The sequence below is a fragment of the Canis lupus genome, chromosome 33, assembly GCF_048164855.1.
Source record: "Canis lupus baileyi chromosome 33, mCanLup2.hap1, whole genome shotgun sequence".
Lineage (NCBI taxonomy): Eukaryota > Metazoa > Chordata > Mammalia > Carnivora > Canidae > Canis > Canis lupus.
In genome coordinates this window covers 7,289,852-7,312,441 of record NC_132870.1, presented here as the reverse complement: position 1 = coordinate 7,312,441, position 22,590 = coordinate 7,289,852, and the positions used below count along the sequence as shown (strand labels likewise).

Genomic DNA, 22,590 nt, shown 5'->3' with positions numbered 1-22,590 from the left:
TGAACTGGCTGAGCTACTTAGACACCCTGAAAGGTGTTTTGAATTACAAGTAATTTAGGATACTCCAGAAGTATTTAGAGGGAAAAAGATTATCATCCCCCTTCACACACCCCTCTACTAACAATCGTACAAATCTTAATATCCTACCAAGAATAGCAATTTGGTATATGTCTTTTCAGACATGTTCTGTACATTTCATTTCAATGCATAACATATACTTAATATACAAGTTTAAGATTTTTTTAAGCTTTTGTTTTTAAGTAAACAATCATTGGTTTTGTTCCAGAACTTGCTTTTTTCCTTAAAAATTGTTTCTTGACAGGGAATAGTTTTTTTCTTAATGGCTACATCATAATTTACTTAATGAAAAATAATACATGTCTGTCATTTAAAAAATTCCTTAGAACTCAGAATTATGTAATGGAAAATCCCATTCTCCTGTCCCATTTCCACCCTCCAGGGGCAACCACTGTTAACAATTTGATGTGTATTGTTCCACATATGATTATGCATACAGATAAATATGTATATGTATATTACATATGTATGTTTATATGTATATGTGTATAGATTTTATGTATATACATTTATATATGTTATTTTGTAGTTTATTTTTAAGATAAAATCATAGTTGTAAGTATTTTTTGGCAGCTTACTTTTCTCACTTAAAATATTAAGGAGTACTTTAACATGTCAGTCCCTTTAAATTTACCTCATTTTTCTTTTACTACTATAATCATCCATAGTCTAGATACTGTAATTTAATTAACCATTCCCCTATTGATGGACATTTGCACTGTTTTTTTTTTTATTTTTCTCAACTATAGACAAAACTGCAACGGGCATCTCTGTTTATATCTATTTTGGGGTATGTGTGGAAATGTTTCTCTGGGTTAGATTTCCAAAAACAGCAATTGGGTCAGAAGGAGTAATCTTATTAAATGTTGATGTATCAAACATTTGGAGGTCTGTCAAAATGACCTCCAAAATAGTTGTGATAAATTACATAAGAAGGGATTTTGGTGGAAGGATGAGTGAAATAGGCGAAGGGAATTAAGAGTACGCTCATCATGATGAGCACTGAGTAATGTTTAGAATTGCTGAATCACTACACTGTACACTGGAAACTATAAAACTGTGTTAACTATGCTGGAGTTAAGAGATTTTGAAGACTTTTTGCTATGCTTAGGTAACTTCTCAACAAGACATTTTCAAAAATCACCTTTCTCCCCCTTTGGTAATTATGAAAGATGAAATTTTGATCTTTCTTTTAGGGACTATAGATTTGGCTTATTGTAACATTCTGTACAGAGATCTGAAGAAAGGTCTTGAAGGACTTGTTCTCGAAAGCCTTCTTCACCTGATTTATTTAACAACTCCCTATGACATGGCTTCTTGCTGTGACCCCGACTGGATGATATACTTCAGGCAGGTGAGAATAGAAGGCTCTTCAGTATGGTCTGTCTTATTTATTAATGATGATGCAATTTTTATTAAGTGATTATTCACTTTTTTTCTCTACTAAAATATGTTTGTAATTGGGCCTTTCATGTGTCAGTTTTTAGAAGAGTAATATGGAAATAGCATTTTCAGTTTGTGTCACTTAAATATTACTTTTCTGTTAAATATAAACATGTTCATTATCAAAAAAATAACAAAAAGTGCAGAAAAGAAAAGATGATCATCCCTGATCTCATTCCCCGAAGATAGTTACTGTTATGTTTTAGGGGCCACTCCATTTTATGATGCCTACAATGTGAAGAAAACCATGAAAGCTGTTTTTTGTTTTTGTTTTTTTTTGAGATTTTAATTACATGAAAGCTCTATCGGAGCCAAGCAAAATAACTAAACTCAGTGACGTTCACTACCTGAGAAGCAATATCAGTTTTATCACTAACAGGAAGGTGGAGCTGGTCCTACTTGTTACAAAACCAGGTGGTAGAGTACAGTCTGTTAGGATTTTACTATGAACAGAGCAGATGCATGAACACATGGTAGGCAGAAGCAGTATGCTGCTCTTAATTTGCAGGAAATTAATTTTCTTTTTAATGTCATATTTTAAATTGTAACTAAGTTTTTTAAGTGGTCCTATATAATGCAGTTACTGTCAAAAGCTTTCCCTCCCCTTCCTCCCCGCAGACCTCTCAATTTTAAACATAACCACATGGACCATGGAAACCATAGTCCATAGTCACAGTGCTTGTGACCATGCCTTTAAGTATTCTACTAAAATGTTATGTTTTAATAATACATTTTTTGAGCTTTACAATATGTATAAGTAAAATTTGTGTTTTTTCATATCCTTTAAAACCATGATAATGTGATATCACAGGAAATACTAAATTTGGTTCAAATGGCAGATTTTTAAAAGTTACAATTTGAAAGGTGCCTAGGTGGCTCAGTCAGCTAAGCATCCTACTCTTGATTTTGACTCAGGTCATGATCTTAGGGTCGTGGGATTGAGCCCAGAGTCGAGCTCCACACTCAGTAGGGAGTCTGCTTGAAATTCGTTCTCCCTCTCCTTCTGCCCCCCTACCTCACCACATGCTTTCTCTCTCTCAAATAAATAAATCTTTTTTTTTTTTAAGTTACAATTTGATTTTTCTCTGTTTACTCTTTTCAAATGTAGTTTAGCCAGCTTAGTCCAGCAGAACAAAATGTAGCTGCTCTTCTTGGAGTCTCTGAAAACTTTATTGGGAAGAAAGCATCAGGTCAACCTATAAAGAAGGTACCATAGTCTTTTTTTCTCTCCCTAAATAACCAAGTTAAAATAGCAGAATTAATGCTGTTGTATCATTGGCTTTTGTTGATTTGGTCTTTTTGTTTCATATTTTTTTCCTTTAAATTAGTATAATTCCCATTTTACTATTTAAAACATTTGAGGAGCAGAAATTTGGGCATTTTTTAAAAGCAGTATTTATTTTTGAATGGTGTGATGGCCTTTTTTGTGTGTATACCTTTGCATTTCTGAAGCACTCTGTCATGCACATATAAGCTTCTTATCATAGGAAAAGGTAAACCCTATTAATCTATTTTTCTTAGGCTACTTATGGCTTATAAAAAATGTAAAATATTTATTAAATGTTTTTATGATAGTATATAATCCTGAAATAAGTTCAGTTCAAGGGAAAAAATGAATTTTCTAAAAACTTGTTTTTTAAAATAATCTTTACACCCAACATGGGGCTTGAACTCATGATCCAAGATCAAGAGTCACATGCCCCTCTCACTGAGCCAGCCAGGCCCCCCTGACCTAGAAACTTTTTATTAGGCATTCTACTTGGTATTAGGGATTCTAAGATAGGTTCGGTTTGAGGTTTTTGTTGTTGTTGGGTTTTGTTGTCCTTAAAGAATTCCCAGTCTAATTAGTACTTCAAGTACATAGAGCTCTGTAGAAGGTTGAAGTTGATAAATTAATGCCTTTTTGTATAATATTCTTATATTTTAGTGTTTTGAAATTTAGTCAACAAATATGAAGCAAGTGTCTAATACACTAACTTTAAGAGGAATGGAAATATTCCATGCCTTCAAATTCCTTAAGTTAATATTTTCCACCTTATAATACACTTTTTATATTTATAATTTTGTTGGTAATCCAATTTTTATTGAAACCAAATTATCTTACCTGCCATTTCCTCCATATCTTTAAATTTACGTAAATATTACTAATTTCATTTTGAAAAGTGAAGATGGTGTCTACACTCATTTGAATTGAATGATGCCCTGTCCTATGTACTGCTGAATCATAAAATTATAAATGTCGGTGTAGTACTTTAATGTTTATCTTATCACAGTATTTTGATTGAGTCCTTTACCTCAGAAATGCATACATTTTGTTTAGATGTTCAAAATGTTAAAAATATTTCTTAAACCTTTTATATACAACTTTAAAATATAAATTAAAACAAAATCATATTAATTTGGAACTCATTACCAAATAATAAACATCTGCAAAATCTTATTAGACTAATGCATCTTTTTAAACTTGAATCAATTTATTTTTGTTACATTTTAATGTAATATAGTCAATAAATGTTCAGCTGATTTAAATTCTAGAGAGCATATTTACTTAAAATCAGATTTATTTATACATTGAAAAAGACATCCCCACCTTTAAGTATTTCTTGTAAAAGATCTTGAAATTGGCATAAAGCATCTTATCTTGCCTTGTAATATAATAAATCATTTTTCTTAGCTTAGAAAATATATTCTAAGCAAAATCTACATTGACTCAAATTATAGTTAATAATGAAGGTACACTAAAATTGGGAAATTAAAAAGCAGTCTCTCCCTATTAGCAATTCAACTATCATGGTTTTTCAGCTTAATACTTTTTAAAAAGTATCAACACAGAATCTGTAATTCATACAGTCTTTGATATGCCACTAAGTTCTCATCCCATTCTTTTACCATCATAAGGGATATAATTTTGTATTTTATACCCACTTTTTCTATTTTCAGTTTATCCTTTCTTTCCTCTGATTTCAAGCATGAGTTACTCAGTTTCTAAGTTACCTTGATATTGGCTATGAAATACTTTATACAAAAACTGACCACTAGATACTGCAAGCAAAAGCAGGTACACAGAAATTGTCAACTACAGGTAGCATTTTTCTCTTTCAGTGTTTTAACTTTGGAGACATTAATTATTTATCATGACCATGTGGAAATCATGGAATCTAATATTTACTTAGTTTACAATATGGACAAGCTTATTAACATACCTATCTAAATAAATGCATTTGTCTCATTACATTCACAAATATATGCAACCTATAATTACCACAGTAAATGTAAAGGGCTTCCCAGCTCCTTCCTTTATTCTTTTCCTAGGGCTACCCTAACAAATTAGCACAAACTGAGTATCTTAAAACAACAGAAATTTATTCTCTCGAAGTTCAGGAGGCCAAAAGTCTGAGATCAAGATGGCTTCTTCTGGAGGCTCTGAGGAGGAAAATATGTTGCCTTTCTCCTAGCTTTTGGTGGTTGCTGGCAACCTTTGGTGTTCCTTAGATCGTAAATGTATCCCTCCAGTGTCTCCATTGGATGTTGCCATCTTCACATTGCCTTGTCTATGTCACTCTATGTCCTTTCTTCTTATAAAGACACCTGTCACTTAATAAAGAGCCCTAATGGGTCCACTGTACATCCAGGATGATTTCATCTCAAGATCTGTAGCTAATTACATCTGCAAAGATTCTATTTCCAAGTAAGGTCACTTTCACAGGTACCACAAAAAGGTATGGGGTGGCAGACACAATTCAACCCACTACAGCTCCCCTGTAGAAGGGAGTTTAAGTTGGAAATAATAAATAAATAAATTGGAAATAATTTGGCTTATTTTTTTTTATATTTGGAAAAATGATCATCTGAAAGTACATATGCTGAATCTTAGTTTTATTTCTGTGGAAGCATTCTAGTCTGGCTTTCCTGTCGTATAACTTCATTCACATTACCTTTTGTCCAAATTCAACATAAGCTACATTCTTAGCAGGTCCAGTACATAAATTTGTTTGTGTCTTTCTAGAAGGTGGACAAGGACATTGTCAACAGACTGTACCTGTCTTTTGTTCTTTATACCCTGCTCAAAGAGACCAACATTTGGAGTGTGTCTGAAAAATTTAATATGCCTCGAGGCTATATACAAAGTCTTCTCACTGGAGCTGCCTCATTCTCCTCTTGTGTGCTACATTTCTGTGAGGTAATTCCATTAACTAGATGACACATGCCTTGTGCATCTTTTTGTTTTAATTGCTGCTAAACTCATAAACTGGTTAGTCATTATTTCTTCATTGTTCTACTAATACAGAGCGCTCAAAACTTATTTAAAATACATTTGTTGGGCAGCCTGGGTGGCTCAGTGGTTTAGCACCATCTTTGGCCCAGGGCGTGATCCTGGAGACCTGGGATCGAGTCCCACATCAGGCTCCCTGCATGGAGCCTGCTTCTCCCTCTGCCTGTGTCTCTGCCTCTCTCTCTCTCTCTCTCTCTCTCTCTCTCTCTGTCTCTCTCATGAATAAACAAATAAAATCTTTAAAAAAATAAAATTAAAATAAATAAATAAAATACATCTGTTTTTTTCTGCTTATAAGAATCCTATATACTAACTTATGGTAAAGATACAAAAATGACAGAATCACTCAAAATATATAGCAAACAAGTTGAAAGCACTTCGTTCCCCTACTCTTAGAACCATCACTAATAGTTACAAGTATTTAGAATCAACTCTTAAAACAACAGTTCTCCATTGATATAGACTGTGTAGGAGTATCTCTCATGGTGATAACCATGGGAAGTGTTTGTTTGGTGCATCACCAATACCCAGGAGCTGCCTCGTCACTACTTGGGACCACTTGGATCACTCCCGTGATCGCCACAGTATTTGGCCATTTTTTATTCTAATGTCTGGCAGCTGCTTTAGGTTTCTATGTCAAATGTTTAATTTATAAAGTAATTCAAGAATAAACTTTATTTTGGCCATATGCATTTGGGATGGATTTGTTTAAGACTTTACTAAAAGAAGCTTTCAGACTTTCCTTAAGTATCATAGTAAAGCTTACCAGACTTTTCTACTTGGACAGTTTTGGGGATGAATTTACTATAGAAGCCTTTTTTGGCTGCATTTAAATTTCTTTTAATTGAATGGTGTAATAATCCTTTCCATATTTGTTTCTATGCTCAATTTTTTTAAAAACATTTTTCTTATGTGAATTCTATTTTTAAGTTTGAAATCTTCATTTTCCTATCTTGAATCTCCATATTTTATATACATATATATATATGGAATTATTTCTGTCATATGTACTCATAAGTAAATAATACAAAATACTTGACTTTGGGTTGAATAATAATTATTTTAGCAAATTCATATTTCTTAATATCTCCTGCTTATGCTAAGTTTTAAATATTAGCTTACATTCTGTAATCACATGCTAACTAAGCAGTAGACAAAAATTATAGGTAATAAGGAGAAGCTAGCTTTAAAATGTATTTTCTTAACTTTTCTGTGTTGTTCCTCATATTTAAAGATACTTCCCCTAATAGTCTATCCCTTTGTTTTACTTAGGACTGTAAGGACTTCAGCCTTATGGAATTGTTCAAGTAAAAGAAACTGTATTGAACTTGAAAAACAACTATAATCTGATGGTTGATCCTAGAAACAGTCTACCTGACAACTTGTACCCTCATGAGTGTACTTTCAGTATTTTAGTGTTTTTTTTTAAAGTTATGTAAGTGGTATAAAATAGTATACCAATAGTATTAGTTAAGATGCCTTTAACTACAAATTATGGAAAAACCCCATAGAAGTTTAAACAATAAGGAAAAAAGATTATCATGTGCAGGAAAACTGGAGCTAGGGCAGTTTATTATTGATGGATTCATCGTTCTGTTGAAGATTTTCTTCTCTTTACTCTGCCAGCTTTAATGCATTGACTGCTTTGCTAGTGGTCACAGAATACCTCCACATATCTCATAAGCTCACAGTGGCACCCAAGGTTAGGAAGCAACCTTTAAAAAACTATTATAGAAGATTTCAAACATAAGACAATATAATAAATGTCCATTTACCCACTCAGCTTTAACAGTTATTGATCCATGGCTTCCAGTATTTTTATTGTCTTAAATACTGCTTTCATTATTTTAAAGTATTGCTACATCTTGTATTGGAATCCTTCCACATGTGATATTTTGTCTTCAGGGTAAATTCCCAGAGGTGGGAATTGTTTTCAGTCATCTGGGAAAGAAAAACTATGCATTCACTTGCTGGTGTTTTGATTAAAAAATGAATAGAACTCCTGTCAATTATCAGTCTTCTTCCTCATCCCAAAACTACGTCATCAAATTCCTCAGTCTCTGCCATGTTTCCTTATGCTAATTTTGTGTGGAATTATTGTTCATCTCTGGCTTAATCAAGTTTCAGAACTTGTATCAGGGAACATCCTCTCTGAACCCCCTACCACGCCAATCAAACTTTGAAATAACTTACCAGATTTCAATTCCGTTTATTTCTTTATATTCTGCAGGAACTTGAGGAGTTTTGGGTGTATAGAGCCCTTTTGGTAGAACTTACCAAGAAGTTGACTTACTGTGTAAAGGCAGAGCTAATCCCTCTCATGGAAGTGACTGGAGTTTTAGAGGTTAGTAGTTTCCCAGTTTCCCAACTGAGATGATTTCAACTAACAGAAAAATCAGATTTTACTAATTAAATAGTAAAAGACTTCTTCATAAAATAAGTCATACCACAGGTAAGTAACAACAGCCTTATTCCTCATTTGTCATGAGAGGGTGTTTTGTTGTTGTTGTTTTTTAATAAAGTGTTATGGCCTCCCAGAAATCCCTTGTAAATCTGGAAGCCATCCTGATTGGGAAAAAAAAAAAATCACATTTGTGAAAAAAAAAAATAACAGTAGGGTTAAAAATGAGACTCCCCAAGTGTATCTGAAAAACAGTAGGGATAAAAATGAGACTCCCCATTTGTCTTTAGCATCTTTCTTCCTCTGCTCCAATGAAGAATTTTACCTTCTGTCAGTTTAGATTCCCTGCTTGTTTCAGGAAGTAGTGATTCGGTGGGAACAAGGCTTATTTCCATTTCCTAAGGGAGTGAGAAGAGAGTATCCTTACCTGGTTTCTCAGCTTTCTGGGTTTTGTTTTGCTTAAAGAGTTTATTTATTTATTCATGAGAGACACAGAGAGAGAGGCAGAGACACAGAGAGAAAAGCAGGCTCCCTGCAAGGAGTCCAATGTGCGACTTGATCTCAGGACCCTGGGATCACACTCTGAGCTGAAGGCAGATGCTCAACCTCTGAGCCACCCACGCGTCCCACAGCTTACTGTTTTTAGCCAGCTGTTGATTTCAGCGTGTTCTGTCATTCAGTCCTTCAATCAGAAGCATTTTTCTGCCCGGGAACACACACGCCTGTGTTCCCCAAGTGCCCTAAGTAGATGGTGAAAACATTTTAAGGATATTGGACTAGAACATTGTGATTGGGTGTCTAAAATAATGCCCCTCCCCGAATGCCTTAATGGATTCCTCATTCCTGGTTGCAACACACATCAGTTAACTTAACGCTGCTCAGAGAGCTATCTTGCACTCAGATTGGAACCACCCAAATTTATCTTTTAAAATTTCTCAGGGTTGGGGATCCCTGGGTGGCTCAGCGGTTTAGCGCCTGCCTTTGGCCCAGGGCGCGATCCTGGAGTCCCAGGATCGAGTCCCACGTCGGGCTCCTGGCATGGAGCCTGCTTCTCCCTCCTCCTGTGTTTCTGCCTCTCTCTCTATGCCATAAATAAATAGATTAATTAATTAATTAACTTAAAATTTCTCAGGGTTCAGATGTGTTACCTCTTCTAATAACTTTGAAATGATTATTTCGAAATCGAATAATTGATTTCTTATTACCTAGTCTATTTCTGTCTCTTGCATGTGAAACTTTTCCCTTCAATAACAGTTGATAATTTTTTCCTAATCTCAAATTCTGGCCCTAATGATTTTTGTAATACTTTTCAGGGTCGAGCAAAACAGTTATACAATGCAGGTTATAAAAGTCTGACGCACTTAGCTAACGCAAATCCTGAAGTGCTAATAAGAACAATTGATCATTTATCAAGACACCAGGCCAAGCAAATGGTTTCATCAGCAAAGGTGAGCAAACAAACCATTTTTTACCCTTCATGATATTTTGTAATATTATCTCCTTAAACTCTGGTCATAGAAGCAAAAACATTTAACTGTAGATACAGAAGTGTATACTCACAATACGTGAATAAAAATAGTGCATCTGTTACAATACAAGGCTTGCCAAAAAGAGAAAAAGCACCGCTTAGAAATTAGACCATCTCAAGAGTCCCCTGAAGTACAGGGAATGTGAGAACTTGCAGAATCCTGCCTCCTCACCCTTTTCACAGAAGTCCCTTCCTCAGCATCCCTGACATTTGGCCTTCCCACCATTGCACGCCTTCACTGACAAGGAGTTTACAACCTCAAAAATTAGGTAGTTCTATTTTTGAACACTTGTAGTGTAAAGCACCCCAATCTAATGAGGCAACTGTTGCCTTCCTACAGTGTCCACCATTACATTATAAGTACTGCCCTCTAGAACTACTCTATTTTCTTTGTTCCTCCGGTAGTTTTTCACATATTTGAAAACAGCTCTCTTCACCTCCAAGAGTTTCTCTTTTCTGTTTTTTTTATTCACATTAAAGGATCTAGTTTTAGGAAATTTCTTTCCCAAATGACTGAAAACAATTCCCACTCTGGGAATTTATCCTGAAGACAAAATACCACATGTGGAAGGATTCCAATAGAAGATGGAGCATTACTTTAAAATACTGAAAGCAATATTTAAGACAATAAAAATATTGGAAGCCATGGATCAATAACTATTAAAGCTGAGTGGGTAAATGGGCATTTATTATATATACTATTCTAGTTATCCTTTTCTAGATGCAGGCCAATTTGTCTTTTTGACCTGTCCCTATCATTATTGGATTTTCTTACTTTTGGGATATATCTGTCAGGGTATAATTATTAGGAACAGAAACCACACAGTAATTTGAAGAGGAAAGTTTAATATAAAGAGTTAGTAACTAGTAACCAAGGTGATCAGATGGCTTCTAAGGGCTAAACAGAACTTCATCAACCATGGAAAGGAATAATGAGAAGAGTGTCCACTCTCACCCCATGCCACCCACTGTGGATGGGAGTCATACTTCCTTGGAGAGGGTGTGGCTGTGGCTCACTGGACAGCAGATAAGTTCATTGTGTCGCAGCCAAGGCTGGCAGGCAGGAAGCTACCCACTAGGATGCCAGCAAAACTGCCAGGAAGCTCCCTGGAGTGTGCTTGCCTGGAAACTAGCTTGAATACCCATGGAACATGTTGGAAAGCTGTCTGCAGGGATGCTGTTGAAACTCACTGGAATGAGTGCCACCAGATATTCAGCATCCCGGACTAGCACTGCAGGAGCCATAAGAAAAAGACACCTCAAAGCCAGGAAAGATAAACCCCTTCCTCCCACAGTCCCTCCAGTGCCTTCTATTGGCAAAGCTTAACATTGTAGCAGCTGGCAAAGAAGAAATGTTGACAAGATCTAGCCCTAGTATCTATCTACAACCGGACAATGAAGAATGATTTGGAGCTGAGAAACAATAAAATTAATAACTAGTACTCTTGCACAGGATGTTCCACGTTCAGCCTGCCTTGGTCATAGAATCAACCATTTTTCCAGAAAGCCCTAGTTCTTTTTGGTGAGGAATGGTATTTTAGAAACTTAAGTTTTAGGGGCAAATATGCTCATTACCGGAGAGAGATAACATTGTTTCTAGGTTCTCTTAGCAGAGAGAATCCATATAAGCCTGTATATTTTTTTATACTTACATGTAAATTATTAAAAGCAATGAACTCATACTGAGAACTCCAATTCTAATTTTTCCAGGTACATTCTGCTGCATAACAAAGTTTTACCTCAAAATTTAGTGGCTTACAGCAGCTATTTTATGTTTTTGTGGATTAGGAATTCTGGAAAGGTTTAGTTTGCATGATTCTTACTTGGAGTCTCTTTCGATTACAGTCAGGTTTTGACTGGGCTTGACTGAATTGGATATCCAAGATGGTTCACTCACATGACTGGCGGTTGCAAATGGGGGCTGTTATCTGCCACTTTCAGCTGGAACAACTACATATGGCGTTTCTATGGGGCTTGGGTTTCTTATGGCAGCACAGTTTCAAGTGGAAATGTCCATAGAATGAACATTTTGAGAGATCAAGGCAGAAAAGGCAGGAAATCTTCTGAGGTTGAGTAGTGTCACTTCTGCTGTATACTATTGGTTATTAGAAGGCTGTTAAGATCAGCCCAGATCTAAAGGAAGAGGAATTAGACCCACCTCTACATGAGGGGAGTCCCAAATAATTTGCAGTCATTTGTAGTGTCTGCCCTCTGGCCACAGGTTATTTACATTCCTCCCACATGCAAAATATACTTATCCCTAAAAGATTTATCCCTTTATGGCATCAGACTCAGGCTCAAGGTCCATTCAATATTTCTTCTAAATCAAGTCTAGGTGCAGGTGATGCTCCTTGAGCACAATTTCACAGGTCACTCTGAAGATCTATGAACTAAAGAGGTACACATACAATGGTGAGCAGAGATAGGATAACTACATTATACTCCCATTCAAAAAGGGGGAAAATGTGTGGTATGTAGAAGCATTTCTGATATCCAGTCATGCATACGTGGCCAGTTCCTTGATTAGGACTTAATTCTCCCTGGGAATGATTCTTCCTGGCTTTGAGTTTTCTCAGCTAGATCATTCTTTCTTTTCCATAAGTAGAGGCCCATGTTTGCAGCTGAATAGCTTTCTCCGTCTTTTCTCTGTCCTTAGAAGTTCAGGGCTTCAAAGGTAACTCTGTCCCATTTTATTTAATCTGGTATAATTTCTTTAAAATAGTGTGTGTTTCTTATTTACCTATAGCTTAGTCCTTTTTCTTTTTCTTTTTTTTTTTTTTTTTTTAAAGTAAGTTCTGTACTCAACATTGGGCTCGAACTCATAATCCCAAGATCAAGAGTTGCAAGCTCTACTGACTGAGCCAGCCAGCTGCTCCTAGCTTGGGTTTCTTATAGCATGGTACTGGGATATGGGAGGGAGCATTCAAGAGATCTTGGAATGGTCTCATCCTAAGAAACCAATGCAGAAGCTGCAATTTCTTTTGACAGGCCATTGGAAATCATGCAGCATCATATCCATTACGTTCTGTTAGTCACAAGTGAAACACAGGTTCAAGAGAAGAATTAGGTCTCATCTGTTAATGTAAACATCAAAGAATTTCTAGTCACCTTTAATCCACATTGATCCCACACTAAAGGACTCATTGTAGTCTTACTCTTCTCATGTTTTTAGTTCCTTTCTCTAACAGTGAGAAACCCAGCTCCTGTTTTCATCAGTGTATTTGTTTTGCTCAATACTAGAATGTACTGCGAATAATTTCAGAATTATTAAAGCATACCATTGCAGGGCAGCCCGGGTGGCTCAGCGGTTTGGCGCTGCCTTCCAACCAGGGTGTGACCCTGGAGACCCGGGATTGAGTCCCACGTCGGGCTCCCTGCATGGAGCCTGCTTCTCTCTCTGCCCCTCTCTCTCTCTAAATAAATAAATAAAATATTTTTTTAAAAAAGCGTACCATTGTGAAAAAACTAACTAAAGTTCAGTATTATTTACAGCTTTTTGTCTTTCGTCTGAGAATATATAATTGAAATAATGTGTTCAAATGTTACTTTTTAAAAAAATCTGCTTCACCATGCTTATGTTACTCATTTGAAGAGCAGTTAGATTCTGTTTGTATTCTGAGTTCCCCCCCATCCTTAATATTTTTTTTTAGTATGTAAAACATGAACTATTTTCTTAAGTTGAAATAATTTTACTAAGATATCTTCGTTTTCTTTTATTTCTGGAAGTTTCCTTGGATTGTAGTTTTTTAATTAATTTATTTGAGAGAAAGGTAGCATATACGTGCATGCGCACCTGCGAGTTGGGGGTGGGGGACAGAGGGAGAGAATCTCTAGCACAGCCCTTGCTGAGCATGGAACCCATCAGGGCTCGATCTCACAACCCATGAGATCATGATCTGAGCTGAAGCCAAGAGTCAGACACTCAACTGACCAAGCCACCTAGGCACCCCATAAACTAGTTCTAAGTATTAGTTCAATATGATCCACTGTTTGATTTTTTCTTCTTAGCAACTCCAATTATATGTATATTGAATTTTCTTTGCCCATCTTTCATTTTTTATCTCTCTGGCCATTTTTACTTTTTTTTTTTTTAAAGATTGGTTTATTTGTTTGAAGGCAGGGGAGGGAAGGGCAGGTGGGCAGAGGGAGAGGGAGAGAGAACTCTAAGCAAACTCTGTGCTCAGCACAGAGCCCAGTGCAGGGCTCAGTCTCACCATCCTGAGATCATAACCTGAGCCGGACACTTAACTGACTCTGCCATCCAGCTGCCCCTTTACTTCTTTACCTCATTTTCATCATCTTGTAATCTTGCCCCCTACAACCATCCCCACTACCATCACCCTGATTAAGGTTTATTATAATCTGTTCTTCTTTGGGCACTTTTTAAATTTTTATTTCTAATATGATTTTGCCTATTTCTTCTTTCTTCCTTAAATTTACTCAGCTTTTATGTCACTTCTTCCTGTTCTCGGTCCATTTCTGTTCTTAGTTTGGGGCTTATTCAGGATATGTTTTTCCCCCATATCTCCAAATGTTTATTTGGGAATATTTAAATCAATTTAGAATGTTGCATTACAGTTTTCTGCTTCATAGTTTGCTTTCAGGAGAGGACATTTTTATGAGTTGAAGAGCTTTGATTCTCATTTTCAGTTTCCTTTTATGTAGTAATTTAGTATAATAAGAACTGCTTATGCCCCTGCATTTCTCAGACAGAGATGGCCATCTGGAGCAGTTGATGAGAATTCTAGTTCAAGAGTCTTCTGTCAGTGTAGCAAAGGTTAGTTTAATGAACAACTTATGGTGGGAGAAGAGTGCAAGGGAGAGTGTGTTCTTTGATTTTTTGAATTTCCTTATGTCCTACAGGACCCTAAATTTTACCCGTTATTTCTTTATCCCCTCCCTGCTCGGCCTAAGGGGCTCCCCTCTCTTTTTTACTCATCTTCTCCCCCATAGGCATTGCCTTTCCAAGACTGCCTTTCTAGAGTTTCATGTACTTTAAGTCCCTTCTTATAGACAGTGTTTCAATCTGCCAATAGTCTTTTCTCAGTATTTTTATACTTGGGATAGCCTTTCTCTCTCTGAAGGTGACAGTATTTACTCTAAGATCTTCTGTTTCCCTATTCTCCTTCCCTTGTATTTTTTTCCTCAATCTCACCTTGATCTCTGTAATCCCTTGGAGTGGGAGCTTGAGAAATGGTTCTACTGGAAATTGGCAGGTAGTCTTAACTATAATATGAAGATGATAGTGTTCTCTGTATTCTAGTAATGCTGGCACATGGGTTTTGTGCAGTTTACTTGCTGTTCTCATTGATCTGAGTAGTTTTTAGAGGATATATTGCGAGATTAGTTTTACATGGTCACCATTACCTCAGCTACTGGAAAGCTTACTGATAGCATTTTAATCCATCCTATATATAATGCTGTGTAATGCTATGCTTTATGTCAAATGGGTAGAGTGGGCCTTTCACTTTCATTTTATGTCCTGTGAATTTTGCCTTGATATGATTTTGCTGAACTTTTTTGTTATAAAACTTTTAAAACAGAAGGAATGCAAATACTGCACCCCAGTATACAGAACAACCAGCTGCAGCAAATACCAAAACTGTATTTTTGGTTTTTTGCTTTTTGTTTTTAAAGATTTTTTTAGTGATCCCTGCACCCACTGTGGGGATAGAACTCACAACCCCAAGACCAAGAGTCTTACACTGAGCCAGTCAGGCGCTCCTATTTCTGGTTTTTAAAAGAAAGAGGGAAAATCATTATTCAGCAAATATTCTTTGACATCTACTATGTGCCATGTTCATAAATACTTTCTTGGCTCATTATGTTTCTTTTGAAATTAGCTATGTTAATTTTAGGAGCTTGAATAAAACTTTTCTTTGAAACATTGATAGGTTTTTAAAACATAGCATACTAAACTTTGAAGAATAATAAAAAGTATATATAAAGGATAGCATTTTAAGAGCTAATTAAATTTTTGCAAAATTGCCTTAAATTTTATAGATTAAAAGTTAATTTTTAAGTGGTTGAGTCTTCAATAAAACAAATCTTTGAGAGTATTAAAGCTCCTTTATTTTTGGTATACCAAATGCAATGATCAGCTAAAATGACTTTAGCTAAATGCTTCAGTTTCATTTACTATAATCGCTTGTGCTTAAGTGGCTATTTTTCAATCTCATTATTAGTTTTAATGTCTAGAGTACTGATGTGCAGGGATTCAAGTATCTAATAGACAGTGGTAAAAATGTTAGCAATTCTCTGGCAATGTATATTTTGGCCTCATGTCTTGATGTTTTTATTGTAGATGCTGTTACATGAGAAAGCAGAGGCTTTACAAGAAGAAGTGGAAGAGTTATTGAGATTGCCTTCTGATTTTCCCAGTATTGCAGCCTCTTCTGAAAAGGCATGAAGCTGACAAGCACTTTCAAATATGAATGATTTATTGTACATATTTTTATTAAGTATTCTCTATCATTTATAAATGAAAAAATACATTTTAATTATATATTAAGAACTGTGGATGATGTTTGAATATACCTCTCACCCTTCCCACTAATAATCCATCTTCTTCAATACTTGCACATTATCTCTCTGCTCAAAAATCTAGTGTCCACCACAAAATGAAATCCAACGGCCTCAACATATCTGCAGCTTACCTTTATAGCCAGACCTTTTATTATTCTCTTATACATTTTTTCATCAAACTAGACTATTTGAAATCCCAGAATTTTCCCTGGGATTTCCAAACCCTTCAGTTCCTAATTGTTTTATGCTACCCCTAGTATATGAAAAATTAGTTTAAAATGTGCTGTATGGGGGCACTTGTGTGGCCTAGTTGGTTGATCATCCAACTCTTGATTTTGGCTCAAGTCATGATCCTCAGGGTGGTGAGATCAAGCCCCGTGCCCCCTGGCCCTCCCCCAACTCATTTGCACACACATACTCTCTCACTCAAGTAAAAAAAAAAAATTTTTTTTTTTAATGTACTGTTTGGGGACACCTGCATGGCTCAGTGGTTGAGCATATGCCTTTGGCTCAGGTTGTGATCAGGATCAAGTCCCGCATCATGTTCCCTGCAGGGAGCCTGCTCCTCCCTCTGCCTCTCTCTCTGTGTCTCATGAACAAATAAATAAAATCTTTTTTAAAAAACATACACTATATGCTTCAAATGTCAACTACAAATTCTCAAATACTGTCTCCTCTATGAAATTGTCCAAGTCCATCCTCATCCCACCCCATACATGGGTTCTTCCCCTCCTCAGAGTATCCTGAGCCCTTTTTTATGCTCATGGTTTTTTTCATACCGCTCATTTGAAATCTCCTGGAGGGTCTAGACCTTTTTTATCATCTTAGTATGCCACATGGCACTCAGCCCGTCCTTCATGGAAAGTAGGAACCTGGGCAAAGAATGAACACTACCCAAATTAACAATTCAAAGATTCTCGTTAAACACAACTTAAATATTACCTCTCTCCCATCCCTTTTTTAGATTTATAGTTCAAATGTACATGGATGGTCATCTATAGGAAAAAAGGTAATAACTAGCAATGTTTTTGAGCGCTGGCCTGGCTTAAAGTTTTACTCGCCTATCTGAGACATCCACTGGAAACATTGCAAGAAGATCCACAGTCTGAGTTTTTTGTGCCTTAACATTTTAGACTATTAGAACCATCGTTTACCTAGTAATTTCTATAAGCCAAGTACAGTTATACGTCCTTCATATGACTGATTTAATCCTTACAACAACACTGTAAGGCCCATATTATTATTATTATTCCCATTTTACAGAGGAGTAAGCTAAGACACAGATAAAATAACTTTTCCGAAGTCAGGTACAAGTTAGTTGCACAGGAGAGATTCAGACCCAGGCTCTCCCATCTAAAGTCTATGCACCTAACATTCATACAGTATTGTCTTAGTAGAATCTGCCCGTTGTATCCCTTCCTAAGTGTCCCTTTCCTGGCCTTGATTTTATCCCTAGCATTACATCTCTTCATTTACACTCCACCCTTCATAAGAACCAAAGTATGGCATCCAGTGTCTTAGTAAAACCTTGGGCTTCACTACACATGTCCCACTTGTTGCAGCTAAAGAGGTTCTAAAAGAGCAGCTGGCTAGCCTGCTGGCCACTTGGGATGCGCTCCTAGTGGTTCAGAGCCCAGTCATTTTTTCTTGAATCCAGAAACCTCCATTTCATTAATCTGTCCAAGTAAGCAAGCCTGAAGGTAAGCCCGATTCTTGCTAAACCAATTTACAAGAAACTGAGTAGTAACCTCGAATTAATTTATTCTTATTTATTTTTAATTGAAGTAGAGTTGACCAACTTAATTTAGGATTAGAGATGGCAAGATTGCGGGGGAGGTGGAGGTGGTGTGGGACCTTTACAGAAACCAAAATAGCTAGATCTGCAGTCCAGGATGACCTTCCCCTGCCCCAGTCAATGGTTTTCTAGGTTAATTCTACTAAAAGGCTGTATGAAGCGTAATGATGGGGACTTAGTCCTAAAGATTTTAAAATGTAGAGAAATTTAAACACTAGAGAAGAAGGGAAAAGTAGATCAGTGGGAACAGAGTGAAAATAAAAATAGACACAAATACACTTAAGAATTTAGTATATAAGAACGTTTTTCCAGTTCAAGTAACAGCAACCCACACAGATCTAGTTTACACAAAAAGGAATATTTAGTGATCACACTGTCAAGCCACAGCAGTGATAGAACTGGCCTCAGGACAACTAGAACCAGAGCCTCAGCATGATGGGGACTTGCCACCCCTTCTTGATCAGACAACTCTAGACTTCCTTACACATTCACGATCAAAGCAGATAAAGCTCTCTGCTGCCAACCCCAGGTTGAAAAGTTCCCTGGGACGGATTCTAATGGTCTGATTGGTCTTTTGCCCACCCCTGTGGCCAGGGTGTAGTGTTTTGGTTTTGTTTTCATTTTTTCAGAAGTCAGGGAGAAGGGGTTGGTAGGCAAAGAAACCAATAGCTACTACAGGCTATAGTCCTGACTACTTGAGTCCCAGTGGAAAAGAGCAGTAACTTAGTGACTGGAGTTGGAACAATTGGCTACATTATGATTTAGAAAAACTGTAAGCTGAATTTCTACCCATCTCCTTAAACCTGATTCAATTTTAGGGAAATGAAAAGATTTGAATGTGAAGTCTTTGATGATGTCACCTGACTGTACTGAAGCACCAGGAATGTACCTACAGTTCCTTTACATCAGGCTTGAAAACATTAAAATTTCAGCAATTCCAATGTGTTGTCTACTTTTCCTTTTAGTTTTTATGTTTTGGGGGAGGGGTCGGGAGAGGGGGAAGCTATGAACCAGCTCACCCATTTCTAGGATACTTAACTTCCCCAAGATCTTTCTAATGTCCTGGCTTCTTTTGATTTGCCCTATGAGCTTCAACAAACCACCACCAAAAAAAGGCTTTTCTATTAGGTACATCAAAGTTTAAATCTTTTCAAAGCCAGCTGCCCTCTCAATAAATATCTAAACTGATATTTTTTCAGGAAGGACTAACTAACACAAGGCCCTCCTTCGCTTTATGCTTCCATTTGTAAGGATCACAAAAGAATCACTGAAGCTTTTGAACTACATCCCATTATGGCAAAGGTAACACACCAACAGTATGTAAGCATTGTTATACTTGGTTTTCTTTGACAATTTCCAGTAACTTATAATTACATTGATCAGTGTATATTTTCTTTCGTTACTCTTAATGGTAATAAGGATGACAAGAAACTATCATTTATTGAGGGCCTTGTCATGTACCCGCACTACTAAACATTGTGTATGTGTTATCTAGGCAATTCCTCTAGGCCATGTTATTTTTTCTTCTAAATATTATAAACAAAGAAAATGTGGCTTGACCTGGATCACCCCATTAAATGACAGAGCCTCATTCCTGGAACATGTTAATAATTCTTTTTTATTATTATTGTTGGGTGTATTTACATTAGGAGCTACCCTACAAGTGTTTGGAAAAGAGTTAGTTGATCAAGATGGCAGACTGAGCATATGTATATTAGCCCTTCCTCCTGCCTAAAATCCTGTCAAATAATTAAAAATAAAAATTTGATGTGCTAAATTAGCACACTTCATTTCCTCCATTTTGCATTTTAAAAAGAGTCTTTGATCCCTTTCTTCAGTAAGTTGTTACTCAAGTGATAAGTGGCCATTTGGAGTACTTCAAGATGTGGCCAATTGTCTTTCAGGAAAATGTTAAGTATGTAATGTGTGAAAACTTTGCTATTTAGAATTATAATTGACACTCTGGAAGAAATTAATGGCTTTGCTCTAGCTGAACAAAACATGTGACACAATTAAACCTCCCCCAAGATGAGATGCATACACAGAAACTGCAGGAGAAGCTTCAGTTTAAGGGCTACACTAAAACAAATGAAATTGGCAACCCAAGTTAATACACTGGTAGTATCTGGTGTTTAAAATTTGGTACGTCCTATCTTCCTGTAGCTTTGTTTCCTCCGAATATATTTTTTATAATTTTTTAAAGGATTTTATTGTTTTGAGAGAGAGAGAGTATGCACACGTAGAGGGCAGGGGCAGAGGGAGAGGAGCTGAGCAGGGAGCCCAACTTGGGACTCGATCCCAGGACCCTGGGATCATGACCTGAGCTGAAAGTAGATGCTTAACCAACTGAGCCACCCAGGTGCCCTTGTTTCTTCTGAGTATTTCAAATAATTAACCTGTTTTTGTTGTTTTAAGAATTTTGACTCAAAGCAGCCCAGGTGGCTCAGTGGTTTAGCGCTGCCTCCAGCCCAGGGCATGATCCTGCAGACCCAGGATCGAGTCCCACATCGGGCTCCCTGCGTGGAGCCTGCTTCTCCCTCTGCCTATGTCTCTGCCTCTCTCTCTTCTCTCTGTGTTTCTCATGAAAGTAAATAAATTTAAAAATCTTTAAGAATTTGGGATCCCTGGGTGGCGCAGTGGTTTGGCGCCTGCCTTTGGCCCTGGAGACCCAGGATCAAGTCCCACGTTGGACTCCCGGTGCATGAAACCTGCTTCTCCCTCTGCCTGTGTCTCTGCCTCTCTCTCTGTGTGTGTGACTATCGTAGATAAAAAAATCTTTAAGAATTTTGACTCAAATACTGTATGTTTTCATTTATATGTGGAATCTAAATAAGCCAAAATCATAGAAACAGAGTAGATTGGTGGTTTGCCAGAGGCTGGAATGAGGGAATAGGAGGGATGGGGAGATTTTGGTCAAAGGGCACAAACTTCCAGTTATAAGATTTAAGTTCTGGGGATCTATGAACAGTACGGTGCCTATAGTTAACAGTACAGTATTATATACTTGAAAGTTGATAAGAGAGCACATCTTAAATGCTGTCACCACACACAAAAAAGTAATTATGTGAGAGGTTGGAGATATTAACTAATTTTATTGTGGTAATCATTTTGCAATATATGTATGTATCAAGTCTTCACATTGTACACCTTACATTTATGTATGTTATATACCAATAATGCCTCAATAGACCTGGGGAAAAAAGTTTAACTCAAATGTGTATCATATCTGGTGTGGTAGACAGAATTAACACCCCACTACCCTACCCCAAAGATCCCTACTTCCTAATCCTTGGAAAGTATAAATATGTCATGTCACATGACAAGGGGGAATTAGGGTTGTAGATGGAATCAAGGTTGACCTGGGGATGGGGATGTTATCCTGAATTATCTAGGTGCCCCACTATAATCACAAAGGTCCTTATAAAGGAAAGAGGGAGTCAGGAGTGTCAGAGGCAGTTAGATGATATGATGTAAGAAACTCTTGCTGGATTTGAGGGTAGAAGGAGGCCTCAAGCCAAGGAATACAGACAGCCTCTAGAAGCTGGAAAAATCAAAGGGACAGATTTTCTCTTAGAGCCTCAGGAAAGAACTCAAGTCTGCTGACACCTGTTAGCCTACTGAGACCTTGAGACTTCTGACTTCAGAACTGTAAAAATAATAGAATTATATTGTTTTAAGCCAGAGATTTGTTGGTAATTTGTCACAGCAGCAATAGGAAACTAATAAATCTGAAAGTAGCATGGAACACAGTTGGAAAACCACCATTCTGGAGGACCCCTTGTGGATCACAGCATACGAACAATCTAAGTTAAATGTGTTATGCCTGTCGAAGGGATGATTTTATATTCCTGAAAATTGTAGAAGTTAACTGTGACAAATGCCTGCCATTTTCATTATTTTTTGAAAGATTTATTTATTTGAGAGAGAGAGAGAGTACAGTAGGGAGGGGCAGAGGGAGAGGAAGAGAGAATCTCAAGCAGACTCTGTCCTGAGCATAGAGCCCAATGGGGGGCTCAATCCCATGTCCTTGAGATCATGACCTGAGCCAAAATCGAGAGTCTGATACTCAACCAACTGCACCATCCAGGTGCCCCACCTACCATTTTTATTAATCACACTTTCTCCAGTGCAAAGGTTTTTTTTACTTATGCTGTTAACAACAGCTTAAGTAAAATATAAAAGTCCTACCCCTGGTTGATTAAAACAAAACAATAAAAAACATCCAACTGCTATGGACATTGGAAGTTTGAGTCCCTAACTCTGAGGAGTTTTATAAGCCAACTAGTCTATGACATTTTCCCATATCTTTCTTTCTCTCTCAAATAGGCATAGAGGGTGTTAGAGTAATAAAGAGATCTGTGTAAAACTATGAAAATGTATGCCAACAGCAAGGTAAGTATAAAGAACTAGGTGTTATAACTTACACTATACAACTTTTTTTTCTTGTGGTAAAATATAATATTGTCTGATCACACACAAAATTGGAAAAAATCCACAGGGAATAGACTGGCTCTCTTCATTCTGTATAAAATGCCATAACAACACTT

At 36.8% G+C, this 22,590-nt stretch overlaps 1 protein-coding gene across 9 annotated transcripts in view; it reads left to right on the top strand.

Annotated features, from left to right (window-relative positions):
- The window catches only part of HELQ (helicase, POLQ like), a 44,259-nt gene extending 28,022 nt beyond the window's left edge, over nucleotides 1-16,237 (top strand). For 5 of the 9 annotated variants that reach the window (XM_072809990.1, XM_072809987.1, XM_072809995.1 and 2 more), the window contains 6 exons: nucleotides 1,275-1,432; nucleotides 2,630-2,728; nucleotides 5,528-5,701; nucleotides 8,025-8,138; nucleotides 9,509-9,643; nucleotides 16,028-16,237. In XM_072809990.1, coding sequence (XP_072666091.1) covers nucleotides 1,275-1,432; nucleotides 2,630-2,728; nucleotides 5,528-5,701; nucleotides 8,025-8,138; nucleotides 9,509-9,643; nucleotides 16,028-16,132 — 785 coding nt within the window. In that variant the 3' untranslated portion in view covers nucleotides 16,133-16,237. Of the gene's footprint in view, nucleotides 1-1,274; nucleotides 1,433-2,629; nucleotides 2,729-5,527; nucleotides 5,702-7,066; nucleotides 7,230-8,024; nucleotides 8,139-9,508; nucleotides 9,644-16,027 lie in introns of those variants that run through there. The other 4 variants (XR_012023127.1, XM_072809988.1, XM_072809989.1 and 1 more) reach the window with 4 other exon arrangements.
- Nucleotides 16,238-22,590: the final 6,353 nt, after the last annotated feature.